The 23,930-nt window shown below is 47.4% G+C and overlaps 9 protein-coding genes and 1 non-coding gene across 11 annotated transcripts; 3 read left to right on the top strand and 7 right to left on the bottom strand.

The window, feature by feature from the left end:
• Positions 1 to 573: 573 nt before the first annotated feature.
• CND02880 (splicing factor SF1, putative) lies at positions 574 to 2,821 on the bottom strand. Its single transcript, XM_570209.2, has 7 exons — positions 2,745 to 2,821; positions 2,363 to 2,699; positions 1,676 to 2,307; positions 1,431 to 1,623; positions 1,157 to 1,378; positions 936 to 1,107; positions 574 to 886 (listed from the first exon to the last, which is right to left on the bottom strand). Exons 1-7 carry the CDS (start codon positions 2,781 to 2,783, stop codon positions 841 to 843), a joined length of 1,641 nt encoding a protein of 546 aa, XP_570209.1. The 5' UTR covers positions 2,784 to 2,821; the 3' UTR covers positions 574 to 840.
• Positions 2,822 to 2,961: 140 nt separating this feature from the next.
• CND02870 (mRNA processing-related protein, putative) lies at positions 2,962 to 5,011 on the top strand. Its single transcript, XM_570464.2, has 6 exons — positions 2,962 to 2,991; positions 3,031 to 3,869; positions 3,916 to 4,186; positions 4,239 to 4,316; positions 4,366 to 4,815; positions 4,873 to 5,011. Exons 1-6 carry the CDS (start codon positions 2,976 to 2,978, stop codon positions 4,941 to 4,943), a joined length of 1,725 nt encoding a protein of 574 aa, XP_570464.1. The 5' UTR covers positions 2,962 to 2,975; the 3' UTR covers positions 4,944 to 5,011.
• On the bottom strand, positions 5,002 to 8,511 carry CND02860 (WD-repeat protein, putative). Its single transcript, XM_570211.2, has 12 exons — positions 8,188 to 8,511; positions 8,037 to 8,137; positions 7,858 to 7,978; positions 7,679 to 7,808; positions 7,429 to 7,628; positions 7,199 to 7,377; positions 6,954 to 7,140; positions 6,400 to 6,902; positions 5,859 to 6,345; positions 5,671 to 5,813; positions 5,399 to 5,615; positions 5,002 to 5,352 (listed from the first exon to the last, which is right to left on the bottom strand). Exons 1-12 carry the CDS (start codon positions 8,459 to 8,461, stop codon positions 5,036 to 5,038), a joined length of 2,859 nt encoding a protein of 952 aa, XP_570211.2. The 5' UTR covers positions 8,462 to 8,511; the 3' UTR covers positions 5,002 to 5,035.
• Positions 8,512 to 8,898: 387 nt separating this feature from the next.
• On the bottom strand, positions 8,899 to 8,991 carry CND02850. The gene has a single exon. It is a non-coding gene; the product is annotated as a tRNA-Tyr (tRNA).
• A 281-nt stretch (positions 8,992 to 9,272) lies between these two features.
• CND02840 (host-pathogen interaction-related protein, putative) lies at positions 9,273 to 10,894 on the bottom strand. Its single transcript, XM_024657015.1, has 7 exons — positions 10,784 to 10,894; positions 10,659 to 10,732; positions 10,591 to 10,612; positions 10,323 to 10,515; positions 10,016 to 10,258; positions 9,635 to 9,966; positions 9,273 to 9,580 (listed from the first exon to the last, which is right to left on the bottom strand). The coding sequence occupies exons 1-7, from the start codon at positions 10,818 to 10,820 to the stop codon at positions 9,444 to 9,446; spliced, it is 1,038 nt and encodes a 345-aa protein (XP_024512656.1). The 5' UTR covers positions 10,821 to 10,894; the 3' UTR covers positions 9,273 to 9,443.
• A 117-nt stretch (positions 10,895 to 11,011) lies between these two features.
• CND02830 (nitrogen metabolism-related protein, putative) lies at positions 11,012 to 12,402 on the top strand. Its single transcript, XM_570466.2, has 3 exons — positions 11,012 to 11,722; positions 11,773 to 11,957; positions 12,011 to 12,402. Exons 1-3 carry the CDS (start codon positions 11,251 to 11,253, stop codon positions 12,182 to 12,184), a joined length of 831 nt encoding a protein of 276 aa, XP_570466.1. The 5' UTR covers positions 11,012 to 11,250; the 3' UTR covers positions 12,185 to 12,402.
• A 275-nt stretch (positions 12,403 to 12,677) lies between these two features.
• Positions 12,678 to 14,739, bottom strand: CND02820 (expressed protein). 2 transcript variants are annotated; one of them, XM_024657014.1, is made up of 7 exons: positions 14,639 to 14,739; positions 14,192 to 14,584; positions 14,115 to 14,136; positions 13,786 to 14,032; positions 13,032 to 13,737; positions 12,932 to 12,979; positions 12,678 to 12,883 (listed from the first exon to the last, which is right to left on the bottom strand). In XM_024657014.1, the coding sequence occupies exons 2-7, from the start codon at positions 14,537 to 14,539 to the stop codon at positions 12,809 to 12,811; spliced, it is 1,446 nt and encodes a 481-aa protein (XP_024512657.1). In that variant the 5' UTR covers positions 14,540 to 14,584; positions 14,639 to 14,739; the 3' UTR covers positions 12,678 to 12,808. The 2 variants fall into 2 exon arrangements, with proteins under 2 accessions (XP_024512657.1, XP_570215.1); XM_570215.1 differs by having other exon boundaries at positions 14,192 to 14,727.
• A 912-nt stretch (positions 14,740 to 15,651) lies between these two features.
• Positions 15,652 to 18,225, bottom strand: CND02810 (CAP1-related). Its single transcript, XM_570218.1, has 8 exons — positions 17,340 to 18,225; positions 17,156 to 17,290; positions 16,627 to 17,114; positions 16,391 to 16,582; positions 16,316 to 16,325; positions 16,144 to 16,262; positions 16,011 to 16,088; positions 15,652 to 15,940 (listed from the first exon to the last, which is right to left on the bottom strand). The coding sequence occupies exons 1-8, from the start codon at positions 18,151 to 18,153 to the stop codon at positions 15,866 to 15,868; spliced, it is 1,911 nt and encodes a 636-aa protein (XP_570218.1). The 5' UTR covers positions 18,154 to 18,225; the 3' UTR covers positions 15,652 to 15,865.
• A 278-nt stretch (positions 18,226 to 18,503) lies between these two features.
• Positions 18,504 to 21,338, top strand: CND02800 (glycerol kinase, putative). The gene is made up of 6 exons (XM_570467.2): positions 18,504 to 19,123; positions 19,196 to 19,395; positions 19,450 to 19,828; positions 19,883 to 20,015; positions 20,077 to 20,525; positions 20,578 to 21,338. The coding sequence occupies exons 1-6, from the start codon at positions 18,645 to 18,647 to the stop codon at positions 21,215 to 21,217; spliced, it is 2,280 nt and encodes a 759-aa protein (XP_570467.1). The 5' UTR covers positions 18,504 to 18,644; the 3' UTR covers positions 21,218 to 21,338.
• Positions 21,339 to 21,605: 267 nt separating this feature from the next.
• Positions 21,606 to 22,831, bottom strand: CND02795 (hypothetical protein). The gene is made up of 4 exons (XM_024658480.1): positions 22,480 to 22,831; positions 22,342 to 22,418; positions 22,260 to 22,273; positions 21,606 to 22,182 (listed from the first exon to the last, which is right to left on the bottom strand). Exons 1-4 carry the CDS (start codon positions 22,498 to 22,500, stop codon positions 21,857 to 21,859), a joined length of 438 nt encoding a protein of 145 aa, XP_024514334.1. The 5' UTR covers positions 22,501 to 22,831; the 3' UTR covers positions 21,606 to 21,856.
• Positions 22,832 to 23,930: the final 1,099 nt, after the last annotated feature.

Genomic DNA, 23,930 nt, shown 5'->3' with positions numbered 1-23,930 from the left:
ATAAGAAGAATACAGCAACAACAACGAACAACATCGTCACCATCATCAACGAACCTTCACCTCATCATCTATCTACTCTAGTTCACTATTTTCATTACGGCTGACTTTCTTCTGCCCCTGCTATAGTTCATTTTCTGGTTGTACAAAGATGACAACAACGTCGTCTCAGATAGTGATAATAAGATGTTAATATTATTTTCAGCACGAAAATGTAAGAAGTTGTGTCCAGTATTTTTATTAGACGCAACCAAGAAGAAGAATGAAGTGACTCACCTTCACCTGTCAGGATTCAGCTTCTCTCTAGTTATGATTTACTTCCTTTATTCCATCTTGCCATTCTCAAGTGTACTACCAGTGACTTTGTAGCCGATGACAAGATCGCAGTTTTGGTTATTTCAAGCGTCGAGAGGCACAGTCAGTAAGGGTATGAGAATTTCTGTTTTGCATATCTAAGTCGCTGCACCGATCTGCATCCAGCTTGCTGACCATGGTCCACGAGTCATTACTTCAAGTAAATCTGCCATTTCCATGGCACTAAGCCGATTTAAGGTGACATAGAAAACGGGTTTCAATACATCAGCAATTCACGCAAATGAGCACGAGGAGTCAATACATCAGTTTCGCGCCAGACAAGTGCCGCCCACACTCCCAGTCACCTGGGTCATGTATATACAAATCGCTGGATAAAGAAGGGTATAAGTATGTTCAGTCACAATTGCAAAAACTTTTCTTCAGGTTTTCCTCAATACTCTGTCGTCATTTTCCTGGGCCGCTCTGCCTCAGTTTGAGATCACATCATGAGTAAACAAACTCTCTGCTATCGAATCATTGTTAGGAAACTCAGACAGCAGCGGCAGGAGCTTGTTGCCCCATAGAGGCATAGTACCTATCAGGTGTCAGCTTAAAGACGCTCTTACGCTTGTCAAAACACTTACGCGGCATAGGCGTCAGCACCACCGGTGGCGGGACTTCCATATCCACTCACGGCGCCAGTCTGGTAACCGGCGTAACCCGGGTAAGCTTGTTGACCGTAGGCAGCAGCACCTGGGGCGGCTTGCTGGTAGCCCTGAGCTTGGAAATTGGGGGGACCACGGAAACCACCAGAGTCTATCCCAAGGTTAGTAAGACACATAAAAAATGGTGGACGATAACATACTGGTCTGCCAATTTTCGGGAAGCCTCCAAGGGGGGACCCTACTCTGGGGTGGAATAGCACCAGGAGCGCCAATGGCAGCAGCAGGAGCGGAGCCTGGCGTGGATCCACCACCTTCGCCGAGCTCTGCCATAAGTGCAGTGTACTCTGAATCGAAAGCAGTTTGTTTATTCTGAGTAAGGCTTGGATCACCACGACCGCGGCAATCTCGTGCCATATGGCCGGCTAAAAGACAATGAGAAACGGGCTGGATTGAAGAAATAAGAATACGACGTACCTCCGCCACAAATACGACAGATGACATTGGCGCTATACACTCTCTGTTGTGGGCATTCCCAACGCCTGTGGCCTTTTTCGCCACAGTTTTGGCAAAGCTGGTTTTCGTCGTCTCGAAGAGTACCGTTAAGCGAAGCCAATTCTCGAAGCTGGTTTCGCTTATGATCATTTTCGCCTTCAGGGGTGGACGCAGCCTTGAGCATCGAATCAGTTTACAATACAATTTGGCTTCAAAAAAATACTCACAGTTTCTATAACCTTGTTGATCAGGGCGACACAAGTCTTGACCTTGCTCTCATCGTCGGCGGTGATCAAACAGTGCAATTCATCCTCCTCATCCTGGGGGAAGTTACCGGCCCTTCCCTTACCCTCCTTGACGCTTCCCTTACCCCGGATGCTGATTTTGGCACCGCTTTCCCTTTCCATCTTTTTGAGAGAATTACCACGAGGACCAACGAGCAAACCGAAAAAGTTGATCTCAGGGAATTCTTTGACAGGAATGTAGACTTTGTCTTGAGGTCGAGAACCTCGTTTATGCTGGAAGTCCACAGGGGGTCGGAAATTGGGGTCTGACTTGACCGCTCGATCAATTAATCTCGTACGCTCATCTTCCAGTTTCTTGCGATATCTCAATTCCCTTGTATTGGTCCTGCGTCCGTAGGCATCGTATTGAGGAGTTGGAGATGGAGAACGCTGACCCTCGGGGGGTACGACATCACCGGTCCTCAGTTTGCGATTGATCTCCTCGAGACGGACGTGAATAGCATAATTGTCAAGTTCTGTCTGAGAAACATTACCCATGACAGCGACAGGCATTCCAGGAACATTGACTTTGGCTGAAGCGTCGCCCCATCGAGATCGACGCTTCCGCGGGCCATCTGCGTCGGGTGAGTCAGCAGTACGGACGGCAAATTAAGACGAAAAACGACGTACCTTCATTTGAGTCTCCTCGATCCCTAGAACGCTCACGGCCTCTGGGAGCCTCTCTCCTATCCCCTTCATCCCACTTCGACCTCTCGTCTCGTCTGTCACTGTGTCCATCCCTAGGGTAGTCGTCATATCTTCTGTCCCTATCGTCTCGCACATAATCATCCCTCCTTCTGTCGTAATCATCCCTTGGCCTCTCTCTGTCATCCCGAGCATCACGTTCGCGCTCTTGTCGGCCGTTGAAATACTGAATATCGGCAGCAGGACGAGGTGCGTAGGAAGGTGAATTAGAGGGAGGACCTTCTTCGGGGAGACCGAAGCGTCGCTTGTTTGCGAGAGGGACCTGCTGAGTGTGAGCTTGGCGGGGTAATGAGGTTGTATAACTCACGTCGTTCGTGCCGGTTGTCTTTGCAGCTGGTCTCCACATTGGTGTTTTTTATGTTATGAAGAAAAAGATGTTGCGGATGGAGATGTGAGATGGCGCTGGAAGAACTGGCTCATTTCTCAGTGGCGACATATTTTCCAGGCCCATTTCCTTTATTTTCTCCCGGATATCTCAGCTACTTGGAGTCCGATTCATTCATTACAACATCTTATCCATTTTTCCACATTTTCAAGCATGCTCAGCACAAGTAGTAAGTACCCCCAGCTTCACATCCAGCTCACACAATCAGCATCTCTCCAGGGCGGAAAAGTCTCTCGTGAGGAATACCGCAGACAGAAAGACCTCGAAGCCGCCCGTAAAGCCGGTACCGCTCCAGCGGCCTTGGACGAGCAGGGTAATGCCATCAACCCACATATTCCGGAGTATATCACCAAAGCTCCATGGTATGCCGACACCGGTCGTCCTTCTCTGGCGCATCAACGTATCAACGAGCAAGGTCCCCATCTCAAACTCGATGAATGGTACGACAGAGGCGCCAAAGCTGGGCCGGCGGCGAAAAAATACAGAAAGGGCGCTTGCGAAAACTGCGGGGCAATGACGCACAAAATGAAAGACTGTGTGGAGAGACCGAGGAAGAGAGGGGCAAAGTTCACCAATAAGGATATCGCTCCGGATGAGCTTGTTCAGCAATTTGAAGGAGATTACGATGCCAAGCGTGATAGGTGGAACGGATATGACCCTGCATCTTACAAACACGTCGTGGAGGAATATGAGGCGACCGAGCAAATGCGGAAGAAGTACAGAGAAGAAGAAATTGATCAGCAGACGTCTACCGATATGGCTGTTGTGAAGAAGCTTGCCAAGAAGGATAAGGAGGGTAAAGTGGAAGATGATGATGATGACTTTGGATCGAGCGACGAGGATGAAGATGACGAAGACAAGTATGCCGATGCTGCTGATCAGGTCGGTCAGAAATTGGACACCAAAACCAGGATCACCGTGCGAAACCTGCGTATTCGAGAGGATACTGCGAAATATCTCATCAATCTAGATGAGAGTTCGGCATATTATGATCCCAAGACGAGATCGATGCGCGATGCCCCTGTTCGGAATATGAATCCTGAAGATGTAAGTGATTGTCTATTTACTCATGTCTAATACTGATATGTCGTAGATGAAATTCGCCGGCGACAACTTCCAGCGGTACTCGGGCGACGCAACCAACATGCAGAAGCTTCAACTTTTCGCCTGGCAGTCTGCTCAGAAGGGTAGCAACATCAATGTTTCAGCCAATCCTACCGCGGGTGAATTGTTGCATCGAGAATTCCAACAGAAAAAAGAGGTCCTCAAGGATACCAACAAGACATCTATATTGGCCAAGTATGGTGGCGAAGAACATTTGCAAAGAATGCCAAATGAGCTGTTGAGTGGTCAGACTGAAAATTGTAAGCAAATCGTACGCTCTCGTCAACAGGGCGCGGCCTAACGTATAATCAGACGTGGAATACTCTCGATCGGGACAAATCATCAAAGGGCGAGAACGCGCCAAAGCTCGATCAAAGTATGATGAAGATGGTAAGTTCTTCTACATTTTTGCCTTGCCTCATCGCTGAGATGGATGCAGTCTATATCAATAATCATACCGCCATCTGGGGCTCTTACTACGATCTTTCTACTTCGCAGTGGGGTTTCGCCTGTTGCCACTCCGTTCTTCCTGGATCGTACTGTACTGGCGACGCCGGCAAATTGGCAAATGCTGCTTCTTCTGCTTCCGCACTGCTGGCTTCGTCTAATGAGCGCTCTAAGATTGAAGAGGCTGCTGAAAAGGAGCGCGAGTCTCTCGCCGAGCAGCATCTTAAGGATCTCGCGTCTGGCAAGGCCAAGAAAGGCAAGGAGAGGGAATGGGACTTGCCGCAATATGCCAAACGTCGTGAGGATGGAGAGGAGCTCGATTTAGATAAGGGGAGGTTGAAGAACGCCCTCAAGGAGGAGAAGAAGAGAAAGAAGATGGGTGAAGACGAGGCTTGGCAGCAGACCAAAAAAGGAAAGACAGATGTCACCCAGGAAGAGCTCGGTAAGTCTGCACTTTGAAACAACGTGCTATATGGACCACCGCTGATCAGTTAAGTAGAGGCATATCGATTATCAAGGCAGGCCTACGACGATCCCATGTCAAATTATCAGGACCCTGAAGACCAGTAACCAAAAGGTCAAATTTCAAACATGTACCTTTTGTAATACCAGTACACTATGTATGACTATACTTGCATCTCCCATGTATAAGGCAAAGCACATCAAGCGCCACGAAGGAAACCCAAGGTACCCAAGGCATATCCCACAAGTTCTCTTAGCCTCTTACTTTCTCTTTCTTGCTCTAGTCTCAATGCTCCGAGTCCTTCCTTCAACTCGGCATTGGCAATCAGCATATCGCCGTGCACTCTCAAAAAGACAGACATAATTGCCTGGATGGCTTCATAATCTCGGTGTGATTTGAGTCGCTGGGTGAGCGCATTGATGAATGAGGAAAGATGGGTGAGAGAGATGAGTGATCGAATTTCGAGGTCAAGAGTGGAGGGAGGTAAAGCCTTCATGTATTCAAAAAAGGTGTTGTCTACTCACAATAAGTTCTCAATTCTGTTTGAAGAAGTATGACTCACAGCTTCCAGTCTCATCCTCTACACTTAATCTCCTCGTGAATTCGCTTTCTAACCAGCTACCGTCCAGTTCCAGCCTCTTCCCCTTATGAAGTTCTTCCTCTGTCCGGTTCTTATCGACGGCCGACAAGTCGAACTGAGTCTCAAGTCCGCTTATAGTGGGCAAGAAGAACGGAGCCTTTTCGGGCGCCTTTGGAGCCTCTTTAGGTTTATTCCGTTGCTGCATCACGTGTTAAACAGCTTATCCAGATCAAAAATTAAAACAGGCTTCTTACTTTTATGGTCTCGAGGTTGAGAAGCATTTGCCATCGCGACCTCGGTATAAGAGAGAGAGTAACCAACGACTCGTCAATTTGATCAGGAGTGGTATAGATGTCTGTAAATTCAGGTGCACCGACATCCTCGATACCCTCAATAGCTGCCATGGGTTAGCGAAAGACTGTCATTAAGAGGAAGATCTTACCGTCGTCTGCATCCAAGCCCTGAACCGTGGGCAGCCCCACTTCCACGACGTCGTCATCTTCCTCAAGATTCCTCAATGCCACGTCTGTAAACTGAGCCCTGTTCGCCCACAGATGGACTCCCACACTGTCAACATGGGCTGTGGCCAAAAAATCACCTGTAGGAGAAAAGGTCACACTGGTAGCGATGGAAGATGTCTTGAACGCGTCAATGAGTTTACCAGTGGGAATATCGTAGGTACGAATGATAGAATCCAGAGAAGTGGCAATCACCCAGCGGGAATCGGGTGTAAAGACGACATCAAGGATACGGCCTTTGAAACCTCTTAGTTCTCGAACGACCCTGCGGGATTCGATGTCAACAAGACGGATAACCAGATCATCACAGGTCGCCGCAAGCAGCCCACTGTCGCGATGGAGGGAGATGGCTGTTATAGAAGACTCTATTTGCACCTCGTCTAGTTTTTGAGTGCTATGAAAGTCAAAGAACTACACCTGGATTGAGCATCTTGTCTTCCCACGATGTGGGCGTGTGTCACTTACGTAAAGTTTTCCTTCAAGTGTGCTGGCAACGAGTATGGTGTTCAATGCGTCTGTTGCAAGACCAGTAATAGCCTGCACAGACTTATTGCCCTTAGCTCTTTCCGGCTTCCTTACTTTTGCCTTCACCATGCCCGTGCTTTGCGAGATAATTTTAGGTTTCGAGTTACCAGGCGCGGCGCCCGTTAGAGCAAAAGATTTGCGCTCTTTCCCTGATTGCATGTTCCACATCCTAATTTCTCCAGTGGAAGATCCTGCAATGCCAAAATTACCACAAGCGGTTACGCACACCGATTGAGCATAACCATCTTCAAGCTCGAAAGTCCATGGGCCCATACGTTTTTCTTGGACACGCCAAGTGCGAGCAACGGCATCCTCAGAATGAGCGGTGAGAACGTCCTCCCAATCTTTAGAACGCATGGAAGAGCTCGAAATAGCAGTGATCTGGGGAAATTTGAGGTGGTCAACGGTAACCCCAAGGCCAATAGCCTTTTTCACCAATGATCCTGCAGAATTCATATTAGCATTCAATGCTTTCAGACCAATCTATAGCTTACCTTGAGACAGCTCGAAACTTCGAGAGTCCCGAACGACACTGGTGTACCTGAGGGCACGATCTTTACCAGCCGTCAAAATCTGCTTTCCGTCTTCCCCGTAATATCTGACACAAGTTGGCGGGGCGTGATGACCACCGCGCAGCTTGAGTAGCCTTGGCATCCCAGTAGGAGAATCACAGAGCCATTGCTACAAGAGAAGCTATTAGAATATGAAAGACAAAGACAAGTCTTGATTGGATACGAACCTTGACACTGTTGTCCAAACTTGAAGATACGAGTAAAGGTTGTCCAGAAACCCACTGGAGGCCGCTGATACTCTGATCATGCGCACCCCGAAGGGTGTGTAGTATCCTTCCACCCTTACTGAGGTCCCAAATGGATATTGAACCCGTCGAAGATGCAGTGGCTAAGATTGACGGCCCATCTAGAGAAAAAAAATTAGTAAACAACAGGCTCATGCAAAAGAAAGGATTACCCATTCGAAATGACATTGAGGACACTGCGCCATCCTCAATCTTCATCTGCATTACTAAATCACCATGTTTGATATCTTGAATTCGGATGGATCCGTCGAGATAACCGATACCGACAACATCGACAGCAGGTGTTTGTACAATGGTAGTTATAGAAGACGGGTTAAATGGGGTGGGGTGAGGAAAAGAGTGGACAAGGGCACTTGGAAAAATATTCAGCATTCAAAGAGACGCCGACGATGGTTAACTTACCATGTTCGGACATTCCACAACTGCAATTCACCCTGTTTACTGCCTACCAGGACTTTGTTCAAATAGGTGGCGGGATGCATTAATGAAGATGCTGTAAATGAACTGTGGAAAGCAATCTGATTCCTCAAATCTACGAGAAATTAGCTTTATTCTGGCTTGAGACATACAAGATAACGTACGCCGAGTAGCCAGATCAAACACGAACATCCCTGAGCCATCCTTTTTGAGAACCAGGAAATCATCACCAAAAATTAATATCTGTCCCAGAGTCGACCCATCTGGAGAGAGGAAAGAGGCCACCTTCGCTTCGTCGTCAGCTCACAAATGGAGAAGAATTTTTGTTTCAAAAGTAACCCACTTCTTTGCCTCGATGATACTTGATGACTTTCGAGCCAGAGGAGACATATATGTCTGTCCCAGTCATCGCCAAACCGTTTATTTGGTTACCGGTATCAGCCCCTTTGACGCAAAGATCAGCATCGACCTCAAACATCATGAATGGCACGAACCAGCGAAAACTAAAGTCATTCTTGCCGCATCCCACATCAGCCAGCTCCTTCCCACTGAGGTTGTTATGTTTACAGTGGGCGTAGCGAGTGCTCCGCTTGGAGTATGGACAAACATTGCGAAAGGAACGTGGTCGGTGACATAGCCCAGAGCTCTGAAAGGTGCGAAGATGCGGGGGGGGGAGGAGGGTTGCTGCGATGGCCCAGCAGCAGGCTGGGAGGAGCGAAGCTGCTTCTTTTGTCGCTTTTTTGTCGGGTGTCCTGCAGAGCTAATCATGTTAAAGAGTGTTCGAGGACAGAGCGAGAGGGATTTAAAGGAGACGGAGATATAAATTAATAGAAGCTGCATGCCACCTTCGTTCGTTCTGAGACTCAAAAATCGAGCAATCCAAAATATTGCATTTACGTAATGGCATCCATCATTCTCTTTCTAGTCAAAAACGCGTCGCGGGATCAAAAGGGGGGGTACATTCTTTTCCGTAGGTACCAGTACATGATCATGCATTTCGTCGTTTGATCAGGCAATCGCATAACATGATCGCGCATGATCGCGCGTTTCGAGTGACTTATCAATTGACTACTGAGCGTGATCCGGGTGTCTTTCGATATAGAACTTGATCTTGCATGATCAGGCAAAATTAAAACAAGACTTGATCGCGTCAGATCGCAGCTTTGCAGCAGGTTTGCAGATATCTGGACAATGTCCAAAAAAAATCTCCCCGGTGCGAGTCGAACGCACGACTTTCAGATGTGAAGTTGTTAACCAATTACAGTCTGACGCTCTAAACCACACTAAACTACGGAGAGCTTATTGGGTTTCCATTGCAATGATATATATACATATCCTAATTGTTCTCATAATTAGAGACAGTGTGTTATCGAAAGGAGTGTATGGTGCATTTACATGGAATTTGGTTTCTGGCTCATTTTGACCACGCACGCACGTACGAACGAAGTACAGCCAATTGAAATTGAATTGTCTAATATTAACACCAACATTATTGGATTTGATCTTCCGATATATTCTCAATGACAGGGGCAGCCTGCGTTGTTTAACCAACAAATTCCACTTCTTGTTGAATGGATCCCCGAACATAACTCGTGAAACAAGTCACGAACAAGGCAAGAGAACAACAGACATCGTGCACATAATGGATAGCATATAGTGAAGGCAATCATCGTTCACTCTCTAATTTTACACTTCATTTGTGCGGATTACCGTCAAGTACACATAATCATTTGTCTGTAGATGATTGCCCTCACATGGACATGGCTGTGAGCCTCTCCTGTGGATTTTGCCCATTCCAGAGCTCCCGTCCGTCCACAGTCTTGGTAAGTTGAGGAAGACCAATCTGTTCAATGGCGAAAGAGGCAGCAACACTACCCCACCTCACCGCTTCCAAATCGTCAATATCTCAATGTTCACTTGGAGCTGGACTGGGCCGCTTACCCTCATCTAAACTCTTTCCTTCCGACAGTGCGGCAGCTATTCCTCCCATGAATGCATTGCCTGCTCCAGTAGGATCTATTACTTTTCCTTCATAGCCATCCCTCTCTTTGTTCCAATAGGCTGGGATCCATTTTACTTCTGGTCGATACCCTCTTGGATCGGCGGATGCATAACAACAACCCAAATGACCTGCGCGGATGACAGCACCTATTCGAGGTCGCAAATATGCTAGGGAGCGGCAAATTTTGGTAAGAACAGCTTTAAAATCGTCATCCGTGAAGGTGGGATCTGTCAAGAGGGAGTAAAGGCGTAGCGCTTCGTTCTGGTTTGGTCTGCTCTTAACCATCAGTCTCAGTCCTCCAAAGTAAGTGCCACACTTACCCCAAGATATCGACATGGGACGCTATGGAAGTGACTGCCTCCAACGACTCATCCTCTGGCTCCCAAACGATGAGAGGTGACCATCCTTTGGAAGTTCTGAAATTGTTGATTTCATCGAGTACTATTCCAGCCCGGGGAGCCGGATAAGAGATGAAATGAATTACAGAAGGCACAATGTCTTCGAACTGCGTCCCTTTGAGAGAATTCGGTGTAAGAAGAACAGGCTGACATAGGTATTCGAACCTAGATGATGCCCAGCCATCAGCAAAAATCATCCCATGATTAAAATTCTTAACATAGTTCATACCCTCTTGTCTCGCCATCATACCGATTGACTGCTCTTGCAGTTGGAAGCCCGTCAGTTCTCTCTCTGAAAGCCCACATCTCATTTCCATAGGACTCCAGTACATCTTTGAGAGCTCGAGGAAACGTTGAAGGTGTGTAGTCTACAATCATGCCCAGCTGGGTGGGTGGGAGGAATGCACGCGCCCCGATTACCGCTATATCATGATGGCGTCGTCAGTGCAGCACTACTAAACAATTTATGTGTGGCTGGCCTGGATGACAGGACATACCGTAGGTACCTCCTCCCCCTATCTTCATCTGTGTCAGCTATTGGACTAGGCTCAAGGTGAAGGGATACCTGATCGGGCTGCTCTATGGGTCTTTCAATGCCATCATTACCAAGGCGAGTGAAGGTGTCAATGATGAAATGTTCTATTCTGTTCATCAGCGAAAGCGCAACGGAAGAAATCAACAGATGCTAACCCAGGGTCAAAACTTTCCGTTGCTTGGACAAAGTCATGAAGTCCAGAGTGTATATTATATATAGGGTTACTTCTTTTTACTTTGTAGAAAAGACGAAAAGAAATGATGACGAAAAACAAAAACAAAAACAAAAACAGAAAGTGCTGCTGTGACGTGATGTCCGTCTCACGCAGTCATGAGCGAAACTCGGAGCTGGTAAGGTCGGTCGGCTATTGCAAAGATAAGATCTCAAATGCCCTTCGTTTCGTCTTCCTATTCGTCCGTTCGTCCGTACTGATCTATCAACCGTCCGTCCAATAGTCTGGACGCTCGCTGGTTATCGACCCTGTGAATATCGGATACTCGGAGAGGAGGAATATTTCTTTAATTACAATCACCATTTCGCATAAAAGTCTGAAAAGAAATACCTCATCCTCTTTTGAACAACTGCCCAGCAATCGAAAAGGGAAAATCTTGGCGCAACTATTATGGCTGGGCTTTATCATGATCAGTTCGGGCGTAAGGTAGCCAAAATCCAGCTCCTTCTCATCAATCCGAACTCTACCTCGACTTTCACTCAAGATGTGGCTAGGCATCTCCACCCTCGCCTTCCAACTGATGTCGGAATAACTTTTTATACCCCTCCTCCAGAGGCGCCAGCTAGTATAGATGGCCCACTGGATGGGATAGTTTCTACTGCGGTCATTCTCAAGGATCTTGAGCTTCAGCCCAAAGGCCAAGCTGTTAACGCTCCTGAAGACAGTAGTGGGGCGTCAAGGCTTGCTACTAGCTATTCAGGTATCGTGGTGGCGTGCTTTTCAGCGCACCCACTAGTGCCTGTTTTGAAAGAGCTTCTTGCGGGGTATGATAAACCTCCACCAGTGCTGGGCATATTAGAATCAAGTGTGCTGGCAGCATTACAACTTGGACCAACCTTTGGTATCGCTACTACAGGCCCCCGTACGTTGGAACATTCTGCAAATGCAGCGGCGCGCTGATGAACCAGACAGAATGGGAACCCCTCTTTGACGAGGCAGTTCGTGCGATGGGCATATCTCCAACCCGCTATACCGGAACCAAAGGCACAGGTTTCAATGCGGTCAGTTTGCATGGCGATAAGCCGGCCGAAGCCTTATTAGAGGCCTCTTGTTTCCTAGTCCAAAAGGGTGCTAGGGTCATTATTCTCGGCTGTGCCGTAAGTTGAGTTTTGCGCCAGTCATATACGTGTTAACTGAAGGCGTCCCATAGGGCATGGCGCCCATGCGGGCATCCTTGCAAGAGCAGTTAGCCGACAGGGTGGGCCAATCGGTGGCAGTAATAGATGGAGTATCTGCTGCAGTGGATATGGCCATAGGGTATGCGAGGATGGGAATTGGTAGGACTTTTGGTCCTGACTTGAGCGAGAACTCCCCGACGACTTGATTGTTGAGCAAGGAACCCCAGGAGCCTAACGGTGCACGAATGGAGAGACCTCATCAGGACCACGATTTCTTTCTTGGGAAGTAAGCGCCATTTGGTTTATTTAAAGTACGCAAGATGCATCTTGAGCCAACGAGACCCCTTCTTTTCGTTCACTGTCTGTACTTTTTACGCCATACACCTTCTTTTGAGTATCATGATGCAAAATAATAATATATCAGTTCGAAGCAATTTGTAAATGATCATAGCACTGCATGATCATTGTCCCGGCCAACCCAAAAATGCACGACCAACGATTAGACTATTGCCTGCTCTGATCAAGTATTATCGGATACTCGCCTAACATAATCAGGAATTGCAGAATTCAAATATTTTCTGACAGTTTTGCTGACGCCGATGTCAAGTATTTCTAAGCCCAAAAGTGATATTACAGTGCTATGATAACGAACGACACACTTTCCATTTTACATCACAATGGAAAAAGAACGTATCGGCAGAGGTGTATACATTCATACGCTACTGATAAGCAGTTGTCAGGGTCACTACCCCATTTTATATTTTTTTACAAGCGCCGAATATCGACGTCTTCTTCCGCTCTCGTTGACATGCTTAAGCCCATGATATAGATTAAAGCATGAGTAAATCTGCCAAAGTAAAATTCTTTCCCTTGAGCTTGATAACTCGGTGTGTATTGTCCACAGTCTGCGCAACTTCAGTGACGCACATCTTGGTATTTTCCTTTTTACTTACTGTCCACCATCTATCTAGACCGTCTCTAGACATCATCCCCGCACAATTCTTCAGATGGTGTAAGTTCAAGTCTTTGAGCGTACATTTAATTCACACTCACCTTGAACCACAAAAAGGGGTCCTGCACGACCAGCTTTTTTTCACCCCAATTTCTGGGCTGTATGCCTCTGTCCCCCTTCCCCATTCTTTCTTCCTCTTTAAATCTCTCCTGTCTAATCATGTCCTCCGATTGCCTGATCCTTTCCAATGAAATCCCTAGGTTAAGGAGCGTGTCCCTCCTTTGTTGCGATTCCCTTATTTCTTGGCCATACTCTTTCGCGCGGGGTACAATACCACCTTGGAGGATGGAAACGATCTGCGTGACTCTATCAAATTTTTCACCACGCAAAGGAGCCGATCCATTAAGTGAGAAAAATTCAAAGAACCCCCGGATGGCATCAGCCGCAGTGAGGTTCGGATTCGATGGTTTCCAGTCATCAGAAGGAGAGAGGCTGAATCCCACATGCGCCTTGACACCTTGCTCCTTTCCCCAAGAAACCCAAACCACGTCATGTTCTGAAGTGTCTTCTGGTCTGCAGACCTCTGGGACATTGATATCTGCTTGCAGATTTGGTAGGTGACCGATGTGCTGAAGGTAAGCAATAGCCATCAAAGTCAGGCAATATGACGACATGGTTGCAGGGCCCTTGGCACCAGAAGGGTCATTCAATTTGTGAGAAGAGGCCCAGAGTTTCAAAGCGTGGACCATAGGACGAAGAACGTAGGGTGCAAGTCTGCAATAATGCAATAATAATGATGAGTTATACCTTATGTGAAAGTTAGCGTGTGTTTATGCTGGCGCCAAATTAACTCGCCATCCTCCAAGATCATTGACATTGAGATCGCACTCTTGATCTCTGTACTTGAATTTATTGATCGGGGTGCTCGCAGCAGCGATGGACTCAACATCTTCAAAGCCTGCTTGTCTTAAGCATTCTGCCATAGAGAAAGTGTCGTACACTTCAGGAAGATGTTTGAGTGGTGTGGGGATATTATTGCGTTTGTGACTAGTAGGCGTACTGAGAGGCTCTCCGGGCGGTGTCCTCCAAAAAACAGGCGCATCTGTATGAACAATGTAAGCTACGGTCTATCTCAAATTGTTGTTGTATAGCTGCGGTCTATCTCCAACTTTGGTTATACTCACACCCATGTAGCAATTTCCTGTCCTGATATAGAGCAATTAACACTGTCATACCATCATGGAAATCATAGATTACTCACCAGGACAATTAGATCCAGATCCCCACTATGTCCAGTATCACCTGCCCAGCTAACACTGCCAAACACGTCGACCCAATATCGTTTTAATCCTCCCTCCTCATATCCTTTGTATTTCGAGTTAATTATGTAAGTCAAATCATTTAAGAGCCTTAGCAAACGCAAGCGTGACTCCCTCGACGGCTCTGTCGCTTTCCACGACTCGATAGCAGAAGTCTGCAACGCATCGGGTTCTGCAGGACGTGCGACGCTATCGGGGCAGGTTACCCGATCTGAAGGGCTCTTCAGGAGGGTACGAAAGGCCGAAATACTCTCCATATGGCCCGGGAGCGGTTCGTCCAGAATATCCATGATGTTACGCGAGCGACGTCAAAGTAGACTGGTGCGAGTGACGAGCTGAGGGGGATTTTATTAATGGTGGTGGCTATAGGGAGATATAAGTTAAGCTACCTCGTAATGTGCAAGGGCAACGGTAGTGGTAGATAGGTTTCGAACTGAACCGGGTGAAAGAATGACAATCAAAGAACGACTTGTTCGAGGGGTTGAGGCCGCGCATCTGCATGTTCTGTGTTCGTTCTTTCCTCGTCGAGAACTCGAGATGCCGCCGCCGACGCGCAAAATGCGTATTTATCTTGTTATTAATTATTCTGCCGACATCGATGGATTCGCAGAGAGCTTGCCTGTTCCATCACGCACTTCGGCCCGTTTTGGTCATCCGTCCGGTTCATTGCTGCCAATCCTCAGTCAGATCCCCATTCTCCTCGAGAACATCCAGATCACCCTCTTCGCTTCGGACCCCATGGCGATTGCTTTCGGTCTCAAGCTTATCGTTGATGTTATCGAGGTTCGACAGTTGAGGATCGAGGAGATTTCAAATAATATCATTGAATGGCGAACTTATCCATGTAGCGTACAAAAACATTAAAGCAATTCTTTTGCAGCAGCGAAGGCAGCCAGGCATATGGATCTCAAGATCATCCATACGATTAAAAACTTCGCCGAAATCAATGCTGCTATAGAAGAGTTTCCTGCTTCTCGCATACTACTGTGGTCCTGGCATGTGTATGGTGCGTTTCAGTCCTTAATGCCATGCATGATAAGATGCTGGTAATTGTACTAGATGTGATAGCATCTCCTTTAAAAAGGGTGGCTTGATGACCCGAGATGACGACCACATGTCGCGCATCAGCAAACAATTCCAAACATCATCATGCAATACTAACAACTGTTCCTTTTCAGATGTTTCCAAGCGCATATTTGCCTTGACGGAGGGGCATCGTGCTGATGTTTCCGCTTCAAATAGCATTGCAATTGTTCCTACGGGTGAGAAGAAAAATGAGGTGTACCCACCGTATGCTGTGTCCCGCTCAGCACAACCCAACACCACCACGATAACGGACAAGGGACGAATGGTGGACGAATGAATAAACTGAAAGAAGATGGACCATGAATATGCGTTTTTTCTGCTCAATGAAATATGTAAGTATAGGTACAGCTTGATGATATGCACGTAAGAAGCCTGTAAAAGAAGAGCACCATATGTATGCACTAGCAAACAACAATCATAACCCAAGACACGTGAAACAAAAAAAAGCAGAAAGTTATGGAAACAAGGGACACTTGATCTACTATCGTCTACCGATGTGTTGGCGTCTTCTTTCTACAGCTATCCCTTTCTTACTGGGCTTTGTAGCTCATTGAACTTCGATTCAAAGAATGCAGGCGCTGTAATTCAAGAAGCAATCGGAACATCTGATCAAAGCAATTGTTTGTCAGATCGACACCATTTATCTAACGATAGACGCCGAATATGGTGACTCACGTAGGCTTGCATATCTACCCATGACGAGTGCTCTAACGCGAATTTCTGGCCAGCGTTTCCAATCTTTTTGGCCAAATACTAAGTGGAGGAGGTCAGAAAATTTCGTTGAGGCTATCAACATTTGGATACTCACGTCATGCCCCTTGCTGAAGTCGACATGACCTGCGTCATCCAAAGGTCCAACGAAGAACGCCATAATGTCATACAGATCAGAATAGTCGGGTTTGAGAGGGATATAGTGGTACCAAGGAGCTATTATCTTGTCAATACTCACACAAAACATTGGCTGTCGATGATAGACTTACTGAGCCATTCCTGAACAGGTATGGTACGGTCAGCCTTTTGTGTTCCGTCTTAGACCTTAAAGATAAGTAACAAACCTGATGCCACTCGGGAAACATTGTAAACTTGATAACAGGGCTCCCTGAAATGAGGAGCCTGTGAAATCTCGACGACCAGCCGTCCCCATCGACATCAAGATTGTATTTGTACACTGCTGCCTCATCAGGCCATACTTTCTTTCCGAATTCAATAGTATCTGCGACTTCCCTGCAAATTTCTTCTGAAGGACACTATTCACCCAGTCAGCGAGTGCACTGGCAAGTATTCTGCTCACTTGTACGGGTTGGCCGGACAGTTTCACATCCGCATATGCTTTGCTTAATACTCTCTCCCATCTTCTTACGATCTTAAAGCCTCCCTCTCCATCTGGCACCATAACATCCCTCAACTGCTGATCCCACCAGGCGTTTCCTCCCTTGGGCCCGTTGATCATCAGATGCAATCTCAACCGGTGACTGTCTTTCCAATCCCTCTGAGCCGTGTATCCACCAGTTGTCGATCCTCTCCAGAACAAACGGTTGTCTGTTTTATCTTCCCATCTATCCAGGAAAAGTACATCTTCTTCGGTGATGTTCATGTAACCTTCCATAGGGGGAGTTTGGAAAGAGGAATCGAAAGGGAATTTAGAAAGAACTAGGATTGGTTTTAGGACCGAAGGCGAACGATTTGCGTAATCAAGAGACATGGCGCCGTGGAGTCGCTTGAGTTCCGGGTATTCGCAAAAGTCCATTATAGGCAAATGGTCATGGATAAAAGATTTAGCTAACAGGATCAGCAAGAATCATCCTGACCTGTTCACTCACGTTGAAACTCATCGGTAGCATTCTCAGACCAAGGTCGGATATTTGCGGGAGAATCAAGTGGACATGCTTTGAACCATCCCCACGCAGGTGTACGGTAGGGATCCTCCAGAGATTTTAATTCATCCTCGTCGAAGTCTTCATTTAGGTCAGTGCTGTTATTTCAAAAGGCCCGATTATCACTCACGCTTGCTCTGCTGCACTAATTCCATGGCCCTCATTCTTTGGTCCATACCTAAGACTACACTCCCAGTATTGTGATCACTTCCTGTTACTCTCAAACGAAACTCAGGGGGGAGATCTCCTTTGAACCCTGCAATCAATTTCAGCAAGTGTTGGGGTCTATCGTATGACGATCTTTCGCCTGTGATGTTGACATGTTCTTGGCTGATGTCTAGCGTATATGTGTACGCCGCGCCTTCTAAGGCTTTACTTCTAGCAATGAACATAACTGGGGGCAGCGCGTGATGCGGTAGGATATCCTTCATCATTTGATCGTACTCGTCGATAATTTTGATGTCATGTCGCTTGCAAAAGTCGAACCAGGCATCAAAGCCCAAAGGAGGAGCAATACCATATCTTTTCCGGTATTGGGCAACCGCCTGCGGCAAGGTAGTTGACTGGGATGCCAGCATGGACGTCCAATGCGTTTCGGCGCGCTCCATCAGCTCATAAATTGGGTGCTCCTGTTTAGTGCCTGGCTGAGGTTGCAAGAGCGTTGCCATACCTTTACTGTGCCATGCCAGGCTAGATTTCCTCCCCCGACGACCGCCCTTCACAGCATATCCAAGCGGCGGAATCGGTAATCGTTCCCTTCCTAAGCCGTGACGGATACCGAACCAATAGAGGAGAAAGAATATGGCGGCCAGATAAATAATTTTTTTCGGGCGTCGGATTGGACGGGAGACTGGAGGTGCACCATGGGGAAGGATAGTGTAGGATAGGTTGGTATTCTTGAGCTTTGGAGATACGGGAGGAGTGTAAGCTCTAGAGGGGGTCATGGCCGTGGGCGAAGCGCTGTTCGTTATAGACTTTTGTTGCGGCGCGCCAGGCTACTCGATATTTAGCAGTGGTGACATACTTGTTTGTACCGAGCGAGTCTCCTCTCTTTCCGGATCTCGACCTCGATCCAGTCGTAAATAAACTTGTTTTTATTTAATTAACTCTACAGACCACAGCAGGCGAACGCCGCCTGGGCCTGGCCACGAGATGTCGGGGATTATTTAAATTGTCCCGAGGCGGCTTACCGCGGGCCGCTACGTCACCGGTTAAACGGGCCGGGTCGGTAAAGGCAGAGAGAAAAATGAAAAAGGAGGATGACGCTTTTGTGACTTGATAGCTCTTATTTATCCACATCAGTCCCCTTGACTCGCCGTCGTCATTGCATATCCACTCTTTTTATTTTCCATCCTTTCCCTTTGTCTTTTAATTTTTCATCTTTCCATTATCAGATTTAGAAATCTTCCACTGCTCACAGCCTCCTTTTTCATTAATGTCTCGCCCCATAGACCTTTCTATGTCCTCGGTCAAGAACCCCTCGCCCCTTGCGGCAGGCGGTACCGGTGGCTTTACCCCTGTCTTCGAGGCTTCTCCTGCCAATTCTCCCGCAGGTTCTCGTCGACCTTCTATCTCACAGCCCACAGCTCGTCGCCCTTCAGAAGTCTCGATTTCTCGTAGGCCTTCTGTAAATCACCAATACAGTAGCTACGTCTCGCAATATCCTCAACAAGGGTCTCTTTCCCGACGATCATCTATGGCTTCCGGCCCGCGACCTATCCGGCGGGGCGAATATTCTGGACCTGTCACGCCGTCTGTCCTATCTCGAGCTGGTTCGCCTACCTTGCCCCTCGGTAACGAATTCACTCAAGCTCCAAGGTCATACTATGAGGGTGCTTCAGGCTACACTCCTTTGGGCGGAACGCGGGAGTTGCGTAATGGGCAATTTATTGGTAGTCTGGATTGTGGTACTACGTAAGTCGCTTTCACATTGTCACATCTGTTGCCCAAGCAATAATTTTCCTTGCTCATGTACAAGTCTTTCAGCTCTACGCGATTCATCATTTTCGATAAGCGAGCAAAGATTATCGCAGAGCATCAAACCGAATTCGAACAGATTCTCCCTCATGCAGGTTGGCATGAGCATGACCCCGACGCGCTAGTTGAAGCGATGAACGAATGTATCATCAAAGCTGTTGAAAAGCTCGAATGGATGGGCTGGTCCAGAAATAGCATCAAGGGTATTGGTATGTTTCAAATGTTTCTTCCTCTGCAGATGTTCTGGTATTGACGGCGAGAAGGTATTACCAATCAACGAGAGACGACTGTCTGCTGGTCACGTTCTACTGGCAAGCCTCTGTGTAATGCTATCGTTTGGGATGATGCGCGAACTATCAATGTGGTTCGTGAGATGGAAAAGAAGCTCGACGAGGAGGGCCTGGAAATTGATGACGAGGAGGAGGACGAGATCAATCAAAAGTCTAAAATTGTGCCAGACGAAGTTGAGATGGGAACTGGTACGCATGAGGCAGCCTTCGGGGAGAAAGGTGATGTCGTAGATGGTGATACCAGTATGACTGGCAAAATTGGAAAAGCGATGGAGGGTCTCGGCTTGTCAGGCCGAGGTAAAGATGGAAAGGCGAAAAAGTACAGAAAGGGCAAGGAAGGTCTGGTGGACGTGTGAGTCTTATGGATATCTGTTGCCTCAACTCAGCCGCTCATGACCTTTTACAGTACCGGTATTCCTCTCTCTACTTACTTTTCTGCCATCAAACTTCGATGGATGTTGGATCATCAAAAGGCCGTCCGAATCGCCCATGAAGCTGATGATCTGATGTTCGGTACTGTTGATACTTGGCTTGTCTATGTGAGTTTCCTCCATTTCAAATTTCCACCTTCATTGCTTATGGTGCTTTACTTTTTCTCAGAATTTGACCGGTGCCAACAATGGCGGTCTCCATATTATTGACGTTACCAATGCCTCTCGAACACTCCTTATCTCTCTTAAAACACTTCGATGGCACGCTCCTCTCCTTCGCTTCTTCGGCCTTCGAGCTTCGATCCTTCCAAAGATCGTGTCTTCAGCCGAAGTGTACGGCAATATTTCTGATTCACTTGGCCTACCGCTTTCCGGTGTTCCAATTGCCGGTATTGTTGGTGACCAACAGGCCGCGCTCGTCGGCAACAAATGTTTGATGAAGGGCCAGGCCAAGTGCACTTATGGTACCGGTGCTTTCGTCTTATTCAACACGGGCGAAGACATTGTGAGAAGCAACTACGGTCTCATTTCTACCGTAGCCTTTCAAGCAGGTGCGGACAGTAAGCCTGTATATGCATTGGAAGGTTCTATTGCCGTGGCTGGATCGGCCATAAAATGGTGAGCATTGGCGATGAATAAGATGATTGATCGGAACTGACACTTTGAGCAGGCTACGAGACCAAATGACCCTTATTGAAGAATCTGCCGAAATGGATATCCTCGCCGGATCAGTGTCGGACACTGGAGGTGTCTATTTTGTTACCGCCTTCTCTGGCCTTCTTGCGCCGTATTGGGATCGTGAAGCTTCTGGCACTATCATTGGTCTTACTGGATACACAACTTCTGCCCACATTGCGCGGGCCACCCTTGAGGCTGTGTGTTTCCAAACTCGCGCGGTTTTAGATGTCATCGAGAAAGAGAGTGGTAGCAGGCTCGACACACTCAAGGTTGATGGTGGTGTGACCAACTCAGACTTGGCTATGCAATTGCAGGCTAACATCGGTGGCTTCAACGTTGCACGACCTTCGATGCGCGAGTCTACTGCGCTTGGTTCCGCTTTGCTGGCCGCTCATGCTCTTGGTCTGTTTGGTTGGGATCTGACCCGTCCAGAAACTCTCAGTGAGGTGAACACCGCTGGTGTCCATACATTCGAGCCCGAGTTGGAGGAGAAAGCCAGACTGAAGAAGATCAAGGGATGGAATAAGGCTGTTGATAGGGCCAAGAAATGGCATGACATCGACGATGAGGACGACGAAGAAGAAGAATACGAAAACGAAGCCGGATACGCTAAGATCATCGGGTCGGCTTAAGGGAGTGTTCAAGCAATGGTGTGCAATAGAATTCGGGGGGAACACGATAGAAACTTGCTTGCCTAGACTGACATTTGTAACACAGTGTATAAAGCAATTGCATGAAAATACCCGCTGTCTGAAATTGTTATGCTCTTACCGGCGATGTCATCATTCCTGTTGTGAAGCGCTAGCTATAGACCATAATCTTAGTAATTAGTAAGCAGTTCAGGATGATTGTGACCCCGCAAAAGGAACACTAGCACTTTGTTCACTCTCGGTGCACTTGAACAAGCGTCGCTGATGGCATGAATCTGTTGCTTCGTTGCCGGGCTCCAAAAGTCCCATTCCCGAGACAACGTACGGGATAATCAGTACCCTGCCTGGCCACGTCGCTATGCACATGCATGGCATAATGTGAGTTGGTCTGCCGTTGAAAACCATGAACGTTTTCTTCATCCCTTTCACCTAAGGTTCTAAAGCTCTTCAGAGAGTGCAGTAGTACAACAGGACTGCCCTCTGGGTATCTATTACAAATACAGCTGTTTAATATGGTACAAGAAGCTCCGGATACACTAGATTATATGATCCAGACTTCTAACTGAACTTTTTGAAGTGATGTAGCGGGCATTCTACTTTTTGAGCTTTACTGCTTTGTGGTTATGAAAGGCGACCATGCTCATCAGCCGCCCCCTGCCCCGGCACCGCCAGTCGTGCCACCTGCAAAACTACCATTGGGAACGGGATATGTCTTTTGAGTTTCGTCCTCTGGTCGAGGGATGACGGGAAGGAAGAGCAGTTGAGATTGATCTTGTGCTGGGAGTGAAGAACTGCTATCAAGGGACGCAACAGAGCGATCTGCTGCAGGACAGGGGCGGGGGGGCGGATGAGGGTCCGTCCGAGAGTATGGGGGTATAGGCTCAGGAGGTGATCTGGCGTAGACGGCATGCTGTCGTGGTCGATATCGTGCGACAGGATCGCTGTCCCTGCCCGAAGATTTTGTCAGAACCAATTCTCAATGTTATATTACACTGGGATCAAGTCTAATCCTTCAAAAACTCACTCATCGAATTCGAACTATATAACAGGAAGTCAGTTAAGCCAAGCAAGCAAGTTACAAGGAGTTTGAGCCACACGGTACTTACACAAGTACAACCGAAAACTTTCTTAAAAAATCCCTTTTTCCGAGCCGGTCCAGAGGGGATGTAAGTGCCGTCCGACTCTATGGCGGACGTCAGATTGCCTTCTGGATTAAAAGATGAGTTGTTCCACGCCAAACTCACCTCTCCTTCCACTCTCATCATGCGAATAATGGTAGGCCTTGTTGTTCCCTGTGCTTCCTCCCTTTTGAACGTTCGTCTTGCAGTCACGAGAATATGCTGATGTTGAGGAGCGACAGGTAGTGTTCGAAGACATTCTGAGCTATGGGCGATGAGGCGGCTGTCCGCTTTTTCTTGTGTGCTTTGGAATAGTCGGGCACACGACGTGTGAAGGGATGGAAGACGTTTGAGGAAAAAGAAGGTCTGAACTGCATGATTAATGGAGCATGGTTGTTGTTTTTTTGAGGTGTGAAATGAGGTTGCCGTAGATGCCGATATGCCCTGCGCTAGAAGTCGGTCACCGGAAACGGGAAATCTGAAACTTTTGGCCGAACAACACATATCCACACTCCGGTACACCTCACTCCGCAGCTCCACCCTAAAAATCCTCAGAAGCAGCGACCAGCCGTTACGTCATCACTTGCCGTTACCCATCAGCGCGAATGGCGATCGGCAATCACTGCAACTGTAACGTTGGTCAAATATGAGAGGTATGGAGGACTTACTTATTAGGGCGATTACCTTTTGTTTGACGAAGTGCTTATGTGTACCGCTTCCAATCACGATCGCTGATAGTGGAATATGACGCCACCATAGGGCTGAAAAATGGTAACAAGGTCCTATTACGTTGACATTGTTCAAGGCATGTCGAGTGAGGACAGAAAGAAGATTGCGGTGTTAGGTCTTTTGACGTGAATGCATAATGCGAAGAACCAAGCAAACTGGTGTGTCGGTGCGTAATACCATCTTCCAGCTACTGATTAAATACTAGGCAGCCGGATTCGCATTGATGATAGCAGTGTTCGTCCCCTTCCATCACTCTATTATCCGGGTACGGTACTTTCCCAACAGCCACGCTCTAACACCCAACTGTAAATATGTCTAAGCCTTTGCCGCCGGTCCAACGTTGCACTTTGCCAATCAGTACGAGCACCTAGTACGAGACGGCATTGAGGATCAAAACTCCCGTGGATGCTTCTTTGGATGACAAACTAAGAAGGACAGATTATCGAATAAATGGATGACGGAGTCTGCACATCTCCTTTTGATATTTGTATGTAGGTACGGGGCATACTACCAACAACGCAAATGTACAAAATGGAACAATTGTTTTGGCAAGAATCTCTGGCGGCCGATATCATTGCTTCTCGCTCAGCGCAGAGCTGCCGATCTGCTGCTAATACCCCAGCAAACACAGCTTGTCCCCATTGCCTAATGTTTATGGGCCGAGACACTTTAGAAGCTGATTGTAAAATGGAACAAGCAACAAGATCAGTGTCTAACATGAGAGCACCAAGTGTCGAAGAACAAGGTGCCGCCGTAGCTCCCTTTCATCTAGCTGGAAATAGCATGTCAAGCTTCAGTGTTCCCGCAAGTTCTAAAGCGAAAGCGCGCCATTGCAATAGGCTACCTGT

This window comes from Cryptococcus neoformans (genome assembly GCF_000091045.1).
Source record: "Cryptococcus neoformans var. neoformans JEC21 chromosome 4 sequence".
NCBI lineage: Eukaryota > Fungi > Basidiomycota > Tremellomycetes > Tremellales > Cryptococcaceae > Cryptococcus > Cryptococcus deneoformans.
The sequence above is the reverse complement of the archived record's forward strand: the minus strand, read 5'-3'. Positions and strand labels throughout refer to the sequence as shown.